At 42.8% G+C, this 16,621-nt stretch overlaps 2 protein-coding genes across 3 annotated transcripts in view; one reads left to right on the forward strand and one right to left on the reverse strand.

Annotated features, from left to right (window-relative positions):
* NT5C2 (5'-nucleotidase, cytosolic II) overlaps positions 1 to 16,621 on the forward strand; it is a 153,970-nt gene that overhangs the window by 16,894 nt on the left and 120,455 nt on the right. The gene's annotated exons all lie outside the window — the stretch shown is intronic.
* LOC307175373 (small integral membrane protein 30-like) lies at positions 10,431 to 11,074 on the reverse strand (the record flags this gene model as incomplete). The annotated part of the gene is made up of 1 exon (XM_079900435.1): positions 10,431 to 11,074. One exon carries the CDS (start codon positions 11,072 to 11,074, stop codon positions 10,916 to 10,918), a length of 159 nt encoding a protein of 52 aa, XP_079756561.1. The 3' UTR covers positions 10,431 to 10,915.

A 16,621-nucleotide genomic window follows, 5' to 3' on the forward strand; every position in this document is an offset into this window, starting at 1 on the left:
CTGGTTTTCTTTTGAAAAGTAGAAAACATGTGACCTTATGTGTCTTCCAGGCTGGTGATTCTGGCTGTTTCAGGTTATGCTGGTTACATAAATTCAAGCTGGGCTTCTGAGACAGAGTTGCTTCGTATCTTTTGTCATTATTTCTTTCCTTGTTTCTTCGGAGAACAGGGCTAGGATAGTGGAAAACCAGAATTCTAAAGTGAATAGAAGGGCCCTTATCCTTCAGAGAGGACTGCCCCCATGTATCTTAGTATCCGGTAAAATGTGACTGCGTCCCCTTCCCACTCACCACGGATGTGATTTTCTCATCATCTGAGACAGTTTGCTTCCCAGCCTTTTCATCCTCATTGCTTCTTCTCAGTCCCCATAGGTGGACACATGCTTGGTGGCCTGTAATGAATGTTTAGTGATCCATCATTTCTATTGCTCAAATAAATTCATTTTTTAAGAAATTAATTAGGATGGATTATTCCTGCTCTAGGAGCTCATGATTAATGACTTGGTGCATTTAAAGTCCTGCACATGCAGGCAGTGTCAGGCTCTAATTCAAGAGCTTTTTTCCCCTCTGTTTCTTCATTTAGAACAATGTATTTCCTCTCTCTCTCTCATAAAAATAGGTTCAAAGTCATAAGTAGATTGTAGCTACTCCTTCAAAGATTCTCTCAGAATTAGGGCTTTTTTTTTTTTTTCTCTCTTTTGGCTGCGCCACGTGGCTTGCGGAATCTGTTTCCTGACCAGGGGATGAACCGGGGCCACGGCAGTGAAAGCCCAGAATCCTAACAACCATTAGACCACGGGGGACTCCCAGGGCTCTTGTGATAATTAGAGAAATAAGTCTCAAACTGAGCTTCCACCCAGTCTTATGAAAAGAACAAAAGTTTATTTTTTCCTCCCATTTCTTTGTTCTAATTCTCTCTTCTGCTTTTTAAAAATTTAACTTGTACTTCCTATTTCTCATGTTGCTGTATAGTCTTCAAATATTTTAAGATTATTATTCATAATTTTCACTTTTAATAGCTGCATTATAGCCCATCAGATTGGTATAGTTTACTTAGTCATTCCTCAATCGCTAGACATTTAGGTTTTTTTGTTCTTCAGTTTTTACCGTTGTAAAAAACACTGCAGTGAATACTTTTCCCCATTTTTTTTTCTTTTCAATTACTTACTTAAGGCAGACTCCCAGAAGCAGAATCACTGTGTTAAATGGCGCACTCCCAGAAGTAGACTCACTGTGTTAAAGTGCACAGACATTTGTTGCAAAATTATTTTCTAAAATGGTTGTGCTCGTGTATCATCTGGAATTTATTAGTGTGTTTATTTTACCATACCCTGACCAACATGAAGCATTATAATTTTAAAACTTTGCTAACTAGAATATATATTTTATTCTTGACTTTTTATTTTGAAATATTTCAAATCTTCTGAGAAGTTATGAGTAATACAATGAACACTGGATGCCCTTTCCTTAAGATTAAATTGTTAACATTTTGCCATATTTGCTTTAACTGTTTATACAGACACATATACATACATACAGCTTTCCCTAAAGCATTGAGTTAGTTGTAGGCATCATGACACTTCACTCCAAATACTTTAGCAAGTATCTCCTGAGAACATGGACGTTCTCCTATGTAGCTGAAACATAATTATCACCCTTGGGAAATTTAACATTGATGCAAGGCTATATTTAAGATATATCCATATTCTAATTCCCCTGATTGTCCTTTATAGCTGTTTTTTTTGTTTTGTTTTGGTTTTAGATCATACATTGCATTTGGTTAATATATCTCTTATATTTTCTTTAATCTAGAACGTTGTTTGTTTGTTTTTTTTCCTTACATTGATCTTATTGAAGCGTCTAGGCCAGTTTTGTCTTTGTCTGATTCTTTCCTTGTGTTTAGATTCAAGTTAGACACTTTTGGCAGGAGTACTACATAGACAATGTTGTGTCCTTCCTGGTGCATCACGTTTGGAGGCTAGTGATACCAGATGGTCTCATCAGGTTAAAACATTTATTCTGTGACAGTTTTGACATACAATTATTATTTCCTAGGAAGGACAGTGCCCTCCAAACTACTGCCTAAGAGGAATCGGGCTCTCTATTTCTAATAGGAAGGGAGAGAGAAGTAACACCAGTTGAGCACTTACTGTATTCCAGACACCATGCCAAGGGTGTTTACAGAATTAATCCCATTAAACCCTCATAACAACTCAGGGGTTATTATAAACATTTCACACATATGGAATCTAAGGCATAAAGAAAGGACCAACTAACGTTTCAAAGTTCCAGAAACTGATGGAGCTTAATTTTAATACAGGTCAGTCTTACTTTAAAGCACATGCTTATTCAACATAGTATGCCTTCTTAAAACCATGTTCAGAATAAGGTGGAGTATCCTCACGTAGACCCATCCAGCATGGGGTAATGAAAGGATGGCAGGTACAAGGTGCACACATCACCACTCATCATTCATCACTCATGGCAGACATTGCTAATCAAACCCACCATGTAACCCTCCAAGCCTAGGTGTTTTGAATTTTTTCCCAAGTCACTGTTCCAGGCATGTGCCAACAACCTGAGAGGAGTCAACAGGGGAGATAAAATTTATTCTGTGAATTTGTAAGCAGGCACACATAGGTTCAAACCCATACTCTACCACTTACTAGCTGTATGACTTTGGGAAAGTCACTTAACCTTTCTGAGGTTCAGTTTTATTACCTATAAATAGAAATAATATGTAATTTGCACTAGAGTTGCATTAGAATTATCATGGGATTGTTATGTTTGTAAAAGTACCAAGTACCCAGTGCGGTACCTGGTCTGTATTTTGAACTCAAAAATGTATAGCTTTTGATGCTCAACATTGCTAATCATAAGAAAAATGTATTGATAAATCAAAACCACAATGAGATATCACCTCATATCTGTCAGGAAGGCTATCATCAAAAAAACAATAAATAACAAATGTTGGTGAGGATGTGGAGAAAAGGGAATCCTTATGCACTCTTGGTAGGAATGTAAGTTGGTGCAGCCACTATGGAAAACAGTGTGGAGATTCCTCAAAAAACTAAAAATAGAACTCCCAGTGATCCAGCAATTCCACTCCTGGATATATATCTGAAAAAAACCAAAAACACTGATTTGAAAAGCTATGTGCACCCCAATATTCATAGCAGCATCATTTACAATAGCCAAGATATGGAAGCAACCTGAGTGTCCATCAACAGATGAATGGATGAAGAAGATGTGATACACACACACACACATGCACACACGCTGGAATACTACTCAGCCATAAAAAAGAATGAAATTTTGCCATTCACAGCAACATGGATGGATGGACCTGGAGGGTATTATGAAATAAGTCAGACAGAGAAAAAGTGTATATTATCACTTCTATGTGGAATCTAAAAAAATAAAACAAGTGAATGAATATAGCAAAACAGAAACAGAATCACAGATATAGAGAACAAACTAGTGATTAACAGTGGGGAGAGGGAAGGCAGGGGTCAAGATAGGGGCAAGGGCTTAAGAGGTACAAACTACCATGTATAAATAAATAAGCTACAAGGATATATATTGTACAGCACAGGGAATATAGCTGATATTTTTTAATAACTTTAAATGGAGTATAATCTATAAAAATTTTGAATCACTGTGTTGCATACCTGAAACTAATATTGTAAATCAACTGTATCTCCAAAAAAATATATAGCTTTTAAGGAGCTCTATCCATCACTTCAGTTCTTTCTCTGTAGACCTGGGAAACATTAGAAAACAAGGCAATTATATCAAGGAACCAAAGTTTGGAGAGAAATACACACAGCACATAATTAAGTACAGGCTGTGAGTTCTGTAGAGGTTAAAAAAAGGAGTGAAGGAGAGCCTGGCTGGAGTTCTACAGGGTGGCCTTCTGGAGGAGGTGAGATTTGATAGGGTCTGAGGGAGATTTAGGGTTTGAAAGAGCCACCGGTGGGAAGGTGGTGCAACATGAGCAAAAGCGGTAAGAGTAAGTCAGCAGTACGAAAAGGAGACCAGCCCATTTGGAAAATAGAGTTGAGCCTGGAGGACGTCTTGGGATAACGAGAGTCTTCAGGAAAAGCCCCTCCAGGCAGTAACCTTTGGTTTCCCGCGCGTTCCCAGACGGCCCCGTGGTCTTACCCAATTAGCCCCAAAGAGCACCGGGGAGGCCAGAGACTCTGCACCGTTTTGGGCTACCACCAGGGGGCAGTATGGCTCAACAACTTAGAGCTTCTCCGGTTCGTTTAGAACTTTTTCTGAGTTCTTATTTTGTGCCAGGAGCTGAGCTGGGAGCTTAAAAGTATCTATCCACCAATCTAAGGGTCTAACGTTTGTGGAGCTCTTTGCATAGAGGTTGCAATGTACCTTTTCCTCGGTGATCTCATCTAATACTAATCACAATCCTGTGTGATCTCTGTGTATTTGTCTCATCCCCATGGAGGAACTGATGTTGAGGGGTTTAAATTCAAACCGACTGTGAGGGAGTCTGAATTTAAACTCAGGGCTATGATCTCCAACCCGTGCCCTCTGCTACAACCTACAGCCTTTTGTCAAGGGGATAGGAACATATAGATATTTAGCATAATAATGAGTTGTATTAATAATTATTAAAAACCAATGGCAGAATTTCAGTTGGAGAAGATGAAAAAGTTCCGGAGATGGATAGTGGTGATGGTTGCACAACAGTATGTTATGTGCTTAATGCCACTGAACTGTTCACTTAAAAATGGTTAAAATGGTAAATTTTATGTTATGTATATGTTACCACAATTTTAAAACATTCATTAATAACAGTAGTTAATGTTATATATTAGTAGCTGTCTTTTTAAAGCACTTATGAAGGTGTTAATCATTTAATTCTCACAACCACGAGTTGAGGCAGGTACTATTCTTATTCCCATTTAACAAAGAATTTCAGGAATTCTCTGACAGTCCAGTGGTTAGGACTCCGCGCTCTCATGTGTTCCATCCCTGGCTGGGGGAACTAGGATCCCGCAAGCTGTGCAGTGCGGCCAAAAAATAAAATAAAATAATTTCATCACTTGGTCTGTCCTTCCTCCCTCCCTCCTCCACAACAACTCCAGTATAGGCTGTGATCTGCACCTAACTAATCCTCATTTGACCAGCATTTTAAAGTGTGATGGAGTGGAAAGGCCATGGTCTTTGAAACTGACCGACCTGGAGCGGATATGGGCTCTGCTGCTTTACCAGCTGAATGTTCTTGGGCAAGATACTTAATCTCTCTGAGCCTCAATTTTCTCATTGATGCAATAAAGATAATAATAGTACCCTCTTCATAGGGTTGTTGTGATGGGCAAAGAAGTGTAAAATGCTTAGCATAATGCCGGTACATAGTAAGCACTTGAACATGATGGCCGTTCTTATTATTTGCACATAGTAGTGTGTTCAGAAAATAATAAGTAAATGGATCGATGTGTCTTGAGAGTACCTGAAATAGCTCCTGGCCCTCCTGGGCACGTTAGAGGGAGGGTATTCTGTCCCAATCAGTTTAGCCCAATCAGTCCAGGAATGATAGGACTGGATAAGCTTCTTTGAGTCCAACTCCATCATTTTACAGAGGAAGCCAAAGCCCAAGAAAGGGAGTAGTTTTGTGCGAGGTCACCCTTTGTGTCAGTCAGCCAGGAAGTTACCCTGAGAAGGAGTCTGGGGGTGAGAGCCCCGCCCCTGGGGCCAGGCCTGGGTGGCGATGATCGAGCTTCACATTAGCCAGCCTGGGGCCTCTCCCAGAAAACAGGTTGTCATCAAGTCCCTTCCAGCCTTGGGTTTGTTCTGAGAGGCGCTCGCCTCTGCCCTTTTTCTGCAGGAGCAGCCAAGAGGATCGTGAAACTGGGAAATCAGCTGTTTATCCTAGCTTCTAGGGTAGAGAGTGAGGGGAGAGAGGCAAGGGGAGGGGCTCTGGGCACCTAGCCTTAGCAACACCTTTGGCTGATATTTATTCTTTCTCCTTCCTTGGGCTGGAAACCAAGGGGAATCCAAGCAGCACCATGTGAAGCAAGATCCCAGGGGCTCTGAGAAGCTTGTTGCAGTGAGAGGTGACTCAGCACAGGCCTCAGAACCACAGGGAGTGTCCCGCAGCCTGGATTCTGCGTAGGCCTGTGCACACTATGTGGGCCACCGTGGCTGTTACTGTAGGTCTCCTGAGGGGAGGTTTTGTCTCCTAGGAGCCCGAGGATGTCCTGGCCACCCCCAGCTAATAAGTGGGCGGTAGGACCAGGGTCCTCGTTATGGTTTCATCTCTAAATAATGTACTTTCCCTTGAAGAAGCCCTTCATGTTTTGTCTGGATACGGAACCCTCCTTCTCTGCAGGCTCTTGTCAGTGCCATCTCCAGACTGGGATTTCTAGAACAGGTGTCATCAGGGCACTCCCAAAAGATGCCTCACTGCTTGTAAATTGAGCTGTCATCCTTAGCACAATGTGGTCCTGACCAAAATTTCTGCCTCATCACAACCCCCACTCCTTCATCCCACCAGGTACCCTGTACTATAGCCCAGGGTTTTTTTACATCTTTATTGGAGTATAATTGCTTTACAATGGTGTTAGTTTCTGCTTTATAACAAAGTGAATCAGTTATACATATACATATGTTCCCATATCTCTTCCCTCTTGGGTCTCCCTCCCTCCCACCCTCCCTATCCCACCCCTCTAGGTGGTCACAAAGCACCAAGCTGATCTCCCTGTGCTATGCAGCTGCTTCCCACTAGCTATCTACCTTACGTTTGGTAGTGTATATATGCCCATGCCTCTCTCTCACTTTGTCACAGCTTACCCTTCCCCCTCCCCATATCCTCAAGTCCATTCTCTAGTAGGTCTGTGTCTTTATTCCTGTCTTACCCCTAGGTTCTTCATGACATTTTTTTTCCTTAAATTCCATATATATGTGTTAGCATATGGTATTTGTCTTTCTCTTTCTGACTTACCTCACTCTGTATGACAGACTCTAGGTCCATCCACCTCATTACAAATAGCTCAATTTCGTTTAGCCCAGGGTTTTGCAGCATGAACTGTCTTCAGAAGCATCGAGGACACTTGTTTTCTTGTTTTTTTAAAAAATAAATTTATTTATTTATTTTTGGCTATGTTGGGTCTTCGTTGCCGCACGCGGGCTTTCTTTAATTGCGGTGAGCGGGGGCTGCTCTTCATTGCTGTGCGCGAGCTTCTCATCGTCATGGCTTCTCTTGTTGTGGAGCATGGGCTCTAGGAGTGCTGGCTTCAGTAGTTGGTGGCTCGCGGGCTCAGTAGTTGTGGCTCACGGGCTCTAGAGTGCAGGCTCAGTAGTTGTGGCGCACGGGCTTAGTTGCTCTGCGGCATGTGGGATCTTCCCGGACCAGAGCTTGAACCCGTGTCCCCTGCATTGGCAGGCGGATTCTCAACCACTGTGCCACCAGGGAAGCCCGAGCACACTTGTTTTTAAAAATGCAGATTCCTAGGCCTACCAGATCCATTGCTCCCGGGGCCTGGGAACCTGCTTTTTAATGATACCGAGGCTGATTCTTGTGCAGACTGCCATTTAAGAACTACTGCTCTGCCAAACCAGATTGTTATTTCATGACTATCTGGGCCCTCAGTGCCCTTTCTCATGCTGTTCCTCTTCCTAGAATGCCCTTCCTATCCTTCCCAGGCTGGTGCACTCTGCTCCTTCTTTAAGGTTTATCTCACGTTAGCTCTTTTGTGCTCCTTCACCCCAAATCTAGGTTCCTTTCTTTGTGCTCACACAACCCCACTGCACTTTCTACCTACCTCTGCCCTAGAATTTTCATACTGTCAGGGTTGTTTGTGAGTTCCATAAAGACCATAGATAATTCGTTTTTGAATTCCCGAGACCTAGCAAAGTACCTGGCAGACAGAAAGCATGTTTGCTGAATGAATGTGAATGAATGGAGACCAGGCTCCAGTCTAATTCAGAAAGTTATATTTAACCCATTTTGTAACTGACAGAGTCAGGATTAATCATGCAGGTTTCCTGCTTCACAGTTTCAGCCTGTTTCTTGGTCTAAATATTTGGTCTACTCTTGAGGAAGCTACAGATTTACGTTTTGGCAAGAGCTGTTTAGATTAGCCATGAGTTAAGACTTAGAATTACTATTTTTTTTAAATTTCAAAATGTGATTCTGTCTTAAGCCAAGGAACTGCTCTCTCCTGATTGCTTTGAGGATAGAACTCACCGGACTTTTTCTCCACTTCAGATCTGTTCCTCAGGGTCATCCAGCTCATAATTCTTGACCTTTTAACTCTAGTGCCATACCTGCCACCTCAGCCAGGCACACCCCGGACCTTGTCATGACTGCTTCAGCTCAGAAATGCCACCATGCCAGTCTCTGGCCAAACCTTCCTTGTCTTCAGCTTACTCACTTCCCCCACTCCCAGTTCACCTGCTCTCTGACATCATGACTCCCTGATCTCTTTCCTAAGCCCCAACCCACAAGTAGCCTCCTTTCTTCTTCCCCTTCCACAGGGAGGTGCCCCTCCTCCCATCCCAGGCAATCCCTCGTCTGGGCGCTGGACTGCATCCCTCCCGATCCCTCAGCACTGCGTCGTGTAGTCACCTCCCTTTCCTCCATCTTCAGTCTCTCCCCTGCTGTTTTCCTACCACACATCAACACAGTCAAGCTCCTCTCACCTTTGTGGCTACCTTCCTCTAGGTATTAGTCAGTTAAGGTCTGGGACCAGTTCTGATTGTGTGGAGGTTTCCCCACACCACAAAGCAATTCCTGCTGGTGTCCTACAATTCAACTCAGTTCCGACCCTATCTACCCAGAGATAGCATCAGATCCCACAGGTTAAGGGCTCAGTCCCACAAGACTGCCCACCCACCTTCAGATGCCAATCGAAAGCCCAGGTTGTGCCCTGTGCTTCTGTCCAACTGGCTGTAAGTCAGAGGTTCCCATGACCCCCTCCTTCCTTGGGTTTGATTAATTTGCTAGAGTGGCTCACAGAACTCAGAGACACATTTTACTTATTAGATCACCCGTTTATTTTAAAAGGATATAACTCATGGATAGCCAGATAGAAAGAGATGTTCACCAACCTGGAAGTGCTCTAAACCCCATCCTTTTGGGTTTTTATGGAGGCTTCACTGTATACGCGTGATTGATTAAATCACTGGCCATTGGTGATTGATTCAACCTCCAGCCCCTCTCCCATCCCCAGAGGTCAGGGGCGTGGAAAGTTTCCACCCCTCTAAAAACATGGTTGATCCTCCTGGCAGCCAGCCCCATCCTTAGGTGTGGTCCAAGAGACCTCATTAACAAAAGACATCTTTATCACTTTCATCACTTAGGAAATTCCAAGGGCTTTAGAAGCTCTGCCAGAAACATATGAAGACCAAATATATATTTCTTATTATAAATCACAATATCACACCAATCTTTCAAGTTCCCTTCACAGCATAGCTTATCAAGAGTAGGCCTAATTTGCTACCCACTCATTCCCAGCCCAGTTTCTGTCCCCACCATTCTAGTGGTTCTTTCCAAGACCCCAGGTACTCCCAGCCTCCTAACTGTAAAATTCACTGAGCAGTTTTTAGTTGCTATTTTGCCTGCACTTTGTGTGGTATTTGACACAAGGAGCCACTCCTTTCTTCTTGAATCTCTGTTCTTCCTCGGTTTGCAAAGCACTCTACCTACCACTGTCTTTATGGGGTCCTTTTCCTATTCTCAGACGTCAGCAGTCCATACCTTTCCTTGTTTAGCCCTTCTAGCTTCTTGTTTTATTCGTTCCCTCTGATATACCTCATATAATCTGAAGCTTGCCACTTGGTATGCAAGACATCTGAACTTTAGTAAAATGAGAGTTGTCATGAAAAGTATAACATAGGCATGCAAAGGGCTCAGCAAAGTGCCTGCCACAGAGTAGAGACTCCCTAAATGGTAGTCCTTTGTATTATTATTGTTAATAATAAAATAATGTCTTTATCTCTGCCCTATAGGTTTACATCTCTCTTTATTATTTTTTTTTAACTTACCTAATGGGTTTATATTTGATATATAGTACTTCTCACCATGGAGATGTTACCAGTTAATATAAAGATTTTTTTGGTTTTGTTAAACATTAAATCTCTTCTCCATTTCAATGTCAATATAAAGTATTTTTTTTACATTAAATTTTTTCTCCATTTCAACGTTAGATACATCGAATACATTTTCTAAACGTTTCCCCCACAAAGAGATTTGTTTTTTTTTTTTTTTTTTTGGCAGTACGTGGGCCTCTCACTGTTGTGGCCTCTCCCGTTGCGGAGCACAGGCTCCGGTCGCGCAGGCTCAGCGGCCATGGCGCACGGGCCCAGCCGCTCCACGGCATGTGGGATCTTTCCGGACCGGGGCACAAACCCGTGTCCCCTGCATCGGCAGGTGGACTCTCAACCACTGTGCCACCAGAGAAGCCCAAAGACATAAGTTTTAATTTTTGACCAACTGTATTTAATATCTAGGTACAATATTAACTTGGGAGACAACAACACAAAAATCCATTAAAAATATGGAGAAAAGACTCCTCAATGATGCAGGAGGCAGTGATTATAACTTAAACAGTGGCAATTTCCCAGGATTCTGGGCAAGAGCTTTCTTCTTCCTATTGAGAATTCTGAAACTATGAAATATGCAGAGTTCAGCCATCTCACTTCTTTGACCTCCTTTCTAAGGCATTTTTCAGTGCATTATTTGTTGTGAAGAAAACGTTTTGTTTTCCATTTAACATAGTATATCAGTTTGTTCCTATTTATAGGGAAATAACCAAGACTATGAACTACCCTATTTACTGTTTCTTGGGAACTTTCAGTGACCAAAACTCAGTTCTGAACCTCAATAGCACAAAGGTTTTCAGGGCAAGGTTTGATTCAGGAGGCCCTTCAAAGTCTCATCCGTCCATTTCTCTTTCATGCATACACCCCCAAACAAGCAGAAATGCCTGTAATGCTGAGAACCACACTGAGCAAGAGAGCGATTGCATCTCCGGCTTCTACTGCTTCCACAACAGGCAGCACCAAAAGCAATGAAAAGAGAACTAGGAACAATTGTGTTGAAACTGAGATCATGATGTTGAGATCTTGAGGTGACTGGTTCTTAAAGGCTGAAGGTTTCAAAGAAAGTGGTATTTGTTTAATTCTATCAGTTCAGGATGCTGAGGCTAAGAGGTTCCATGTGACAGCACCTTCAAGGAAGCAGCCATTACGGGAATGGCGAGCAGGGCTATGATTGTTTTTTAAACTTTTTATTATGGTGATTTTTGACTGGTCCCCAGAGTAGACAGAATTGCATAAAGAATCTCTGTGTACCATGCCTCAGCCCTAACAACCATTGCCCCATGGCCAGCCCTGCCCCATTCAGCCATATTTTCTACAAAAGATACAAACTTTAAAAAATAACCATAATACTATTATCATACTTAAAAAAATATCCAACCTTCTGAGATCAATTTGTAGTGTATCTGATTCCTTTAAGATATTGCCACCTGGATATTCTCCAGGTACTTCAAACTCAGCTTGTTCAAAGCTGAACTCACCACCTTCTCAGAAACCTGTTCCTCCCCCACCAACTCTGTGGGCCTTGTCTTGGTGATGGACACCACTGTTCATCACTCCCTCAGGTCAGGACTTTGGGAGTAGCGTTTTGCGGCTCCTCATTCTTCCTGACGCCCCATCTAGCTAGCCACTCACCTCCTAGAGATCTCTAGTGTCTGTCCCCTACGTCTCCCCTGCCACTGTCTTACATTATCAGGCTCTTATTGGGTTCTTTGCCCCTGGGCATTAGCTTTTTAACTGGTCTCCTCATTGAGTTTTCACCTGCTAATCTTTTAATGCTATTGCCGTAATTTTTTTGTGGTAAAATCCACATAACATAAAATTTACCGTTTTAACCCATACAGTTAAGTGGAATCAAGTATATTCACATTTTTATGAAATCACTACCACCATCCACCTCTAAAACTTCTTCATCTTCCCAAACTGAAACTCTGTACCCATTAAACAGTAACTCTCCGTTACCCATCTCCCTGGCTCCTTCCTGGTAACCATAATTCTACTTTCTGTCTCTGTAAATTTGTCTACTCTAGGTACTTCATACAGTATTTGTCCTTTTGTGGGTGGTTTATTTCACTTACCACAATAAGGTTCCACCTTGTAACATGTACCAGAATTTTCTTCCTTTTTAAGGCTGAATAACGTTCCATTGTATATATGTACACCACATTTTGATTATTTATTCGTTCGTCACTTGGGTTGCTTTTACCTTTCAGCTATTATGAATAATGTTGCTATAAACATGAGTAGACAAATATCTCTTTGAGACCCTGCTTTTATTTTATTTATTTATTTATTTATTTTTTGCGGTACGCGGGCCTCTCACTGTTGTGGCCTCTCCCGTTGCGGAGCACAGGCTCTGGATGCGCAGGCTCAGCGGCCATGGCTCATGGGCCCAGCCGCTCCGTGGCGTGTGGGATCTTCCCAGACCGGGGCACGAACCCGTGTTCTCTGCATCGGCTGGCGGACTCTCAACCACTGTGCCACCAGGGAAGCCCGAGACCCTGCATTTAATTCCTTTAGGTACATACCCAGAAGTGGAATTGCTGGACCATATGGTAATTCTATTTTTACTTTTTTGAGGAACTGCCCTACTGTCTTCCACGGCAGCTGCACCATTTTACACTCCCATCAGCAGTACACAAGTGTTCCAATTTTTCCACGTTCTCATCAACACTTATTATTTTCTATTTTTTTGATTATAGCCATCCTACTGGCTATGAGGTGATACCTCATTGTGGTTTTGGTTTGAATTTCCCTAATGATTAGTGATGTTGAACATGTTTTCATGTGCCTATTGGCCATTTGTATATCTTTTTTGGAGAGAGATCGATTCAAGTCCTTTGCCCATTTTTGAATCAGATTGTTTTTTGTTGTCCCATTGCATGAGTTGCTCTTTTTCTCTGTTAAGAGTGTACTTTGATGCACAGAAGTTTTCAATTTTGATGTAGTCCACTTTATCTGTTTTTTCTTTTGTTGCCTGTGATTTTGGTATCATATCCTCCAATAACCTTTTAAATACATACATTTATATCCTTCCACTGTCCGTTTATAATCCTGCTATGGTTCCCTCTTTTAAACTCCTTAATGATCTAGTCTCTGTACTTCTTCAATCTCACCTCTTGGCAATAGCTCCACCCAAATATACTTATCAAGTCACTATGAATTACTGCGTAGCTCTGAGCATTCACCATTCTTTACACTGGCTGGTTCCACTTTCTCTCCCTCTTCGTTTTTCACTAAACTACCTTTCATTCACCTTTTAAGACTTCTTCAATACCTCCTCCTCTAAGTAGACTTCTTTGACTTTTCCCAGAGTTAGGTGCCTTCCTTGTCTTTCCATTGTTGACTTTTACTGTAACACGTATCAGAATGTGTTTTAAATGTTGGCTCACCTGTGTCCTGTCCCTCCAGGTAGACTGTAAATTCCTTAAGGGCAGGGCCCTATCCCTGTCTTGTCATCTGCGTGCTGCTCAAACTTAGTTGAACAATTGAACTGGAATCTCTGCCACTGTTCAGTTGTTTTGACCTTGAGAAAACTAGTTAAACTCCCTGGGTCTCAATTTTCTCATAAAATCATTAGGATTTATTGACATTATATTTGTAAGGTGCTTGGTGCTTACTCTGGCCCAGAGTAAAAGCTCAACAAAGAAAGAGCTGTTATTATCATCAACTTGTTGAATTGATATCTCAAGCTCTAATCAGTTGTATGACTTCCGACAAAATTCTTAAACTCCCAGGGCCTCAGTTTTTCCTTCTGTAAAGTGAGGTGTTTGACCTGGATCCTCTATAGCAGTGGTTCTCAAACTAGGCTGCACATTGCAATCATCTGGGGAGCTTTAAAAATACTGATGTCTAGGTCCCTCTCCCAAATATGCTGATTTAATTGGTGTGAGGTACAGCCGGGCAAGGGTATCTTTTAAAAGCTCCCCTGGTGATTCTAATGTTTAGCCAGAATTAAGAACGACTGATCTAAAGTTTCTTCCAGATATAACACGTTGATATAACAAGTGGAGCTGCCAGGATTCTTTGGAGGCCAGGGGATGGAATGTCTCCCAGCATTCTTCTGCTATCACTCTTTGTTAGTTTAGCAGGAAGCATTACTGAACAGGCTCACTAAGCTGGAATTCCAAGAGTATTTGTGGATTCCTGAGTGTTTATACTTAGCAGCTCCCTCCATCCTGGAGTGACCTGGGGGACCAGAACTCTGAGAAGGAAAAAAATTGGCTTCTCCTTACCCCACTGCTCTAAACCAAGGCCCTGGAGTCTACCCTGCAATGTCGTACTGTGGAGTCCTTGTCAGGCTGGAGGGAAAGATCCTTGGTATAAACTTAGTGGGGAAACTTGGGGCCCTGACTAGAAGGGGGTGGAGGCTGAGAGTCACAAACATGCATTCCTTTAGGGTGCTTTAACACCACATTCACAGCCATTACTTATATGATTCCCAGGACAACCTTGAGAAATACAAAGCAGGCATTACTGCCCCCATTTTGTAGGAGAGAAAAACAAGTCTCTAAATGGTTGAGGACTTCACCAAAAATTACACGGTTGAGTTAGCAGCAGGACCAGCATGACAGCCCCTGTGTCCTGACTCCCCAAGCTGGCCTCTCTCACTATGTCTGCACACCCAGTGTGAGATAATAGAAAACACATATTGGTCTCTTCTCCTGGTTCCTGGCACAGAGCTCCCGAAACCCTTGGAGTTTCCTGGGTGATGGGAGTGCTTTTTGTTCTAATGAGGCGACTCTGGGTGGGGTCCTGAGTGGCTCCTGGATGACCTGACTGGATGACCTAGCTGGAAAGACCAAGCCATGAGTAGAAGCTTGGAATTTTCAGCCCTGCCTCTCATTCCCTCAAGAAGGGAGAAGAGCTGGTAGTGGAGTTAATGACCAGCTATGCCTATGTGATGAAGTCTCCATAAAAATCCCAAAGGTATGGAGCTCAGGGAGCTTCCAGTTTGGTGAACACATGCAAGTACTAGGAGGGTGAAACACCCCGCATTCACTGGGACAGAAGCGTCTGTGCTCGGACCCTCCCAGACCTCACCTTATGTATCTCTTCATCTGGCTGTTCATCTGTATCCTTTAATAAATTGGTAAATGTAAGTAAGTGTGTCTCTGAGTTCTGTGAGCTACCCTAGCAAATAATTGAATCCAAGGAGGAAGACGTCATGGGAACCTCCAATTTGTAGCCAAGTCAGACAGAAGATGTGGGTATCCTGGTGGCCTACTACTTGTGATTGGCATCTGAATCTTGGTTGTGGGGATGGAGGGAGGGGGCAGTCTCGTGGGACTGAGCCCTTAACCTGTGGGATCTGACACTGTCTCTAGTAGATGGTGTCAGGATTGAGTTAAATTGTAGAACACCCTGGTGTGTCACAGAGAATTGCTTGGCGTGGGGGAAAACCCCACACCTGTGGTGTCAGAAGTGTTGTGAGTGTGGTAGTGGTGTGAGAGCAATGAAACACAGGTGGAAAGACTAAGGTTTTATCTAAAACACCCAGGTAGCTCAGTCTTTCTTGGCTCCTTGGAGTTGGAGCTGTGGTTCTAAAAGGCCCCATCAAATGCTACCGCGAACAACTGACAGAACTCTGCCCAATTCCCCTGTGATCCCTCGCCTCTGAGCATAGCAGTGTTAAATGGGATCATTAGCAAATGCCTTCAGTTCTGCAGTTTGGGGTGTTCAGTACTAGCTTTGAGGCTTGGACACTCAGGGAGGTGTTTAGTTATAATGGCCCATGTGTTCAGGGACACTCACAAGGGCCTGTAGAGCACTGTTAGTCAAATGCAAATGCTGGGTCACAGACAGGGGTTGGCCCTTGGCCACTGGCTCAAGATGAAATGGAAAAACCAGAACAGGGTAGTGATTTTTTTTTTTAACTGAGCTCAATTTAATTTAAAGCCCCGTCTTTTTTTTCTGAGATTATGTCTTCCCTACTTTTTTTGGTCTTAAAATTACCTTTCATAAAATAGAGGTAATGGTAGATAGCAGTTTATTTTAATGTCCTGAGTGGCATAGTTAAAACAGCCACCCTACGTGAATTCCCAAAATTGCTTTTGAAATGTTATTGATCCAAGGAATCCTGAGTTTGGTAACACTCGCCATTTTGGAGGGCCATGTGATCTCAACTCTTCAGGGGCGTGGGGGGCCACAGAGAGCGCCTCACCTCGAGGGCGGTGGTAAAAATTGAACAGTAAAATAAGTAAAATGCCTGGAATTGGGCTTTGCCACCTATAAGTTCGCAGAACCACTTTGGTTTTATTTAACAGACATTTACATCGTGCCTCCTAGGTGCCCAGCCCAGTCTCAAGTGCTGCACAAACATGATCTCATTTCATCCTCATCAAGCCTTTGAGGTACATGCTATTATTATCTTCACTTCCATTTTAAAGATGAGGAAACTGAAATGTGAGGGCATTGAGAAACTTGCCCAAGGTCACAGCTACTTAGCAGCAGAGCCAGAAGTCTAAGCCAGGGGGTTTGGCTCTGGAGTCCATGCTCTTAATCCCTAAACCATGCTGCCTGGTTAGAAGCAATTTCAGACTTTTGTGGCATGTAATGATC

Source organism: Stenella coeruleoalba (assembly GCF_951394435.1).
Source record: "Stenella coeruleoalba genome assembly, chromosome: 16".
NCBI lineage: Eukaryota > Metazoa > Chordata > Mammalia > Artiodactyla > Delphinidae > Stenella > Stenella coeruleoalba.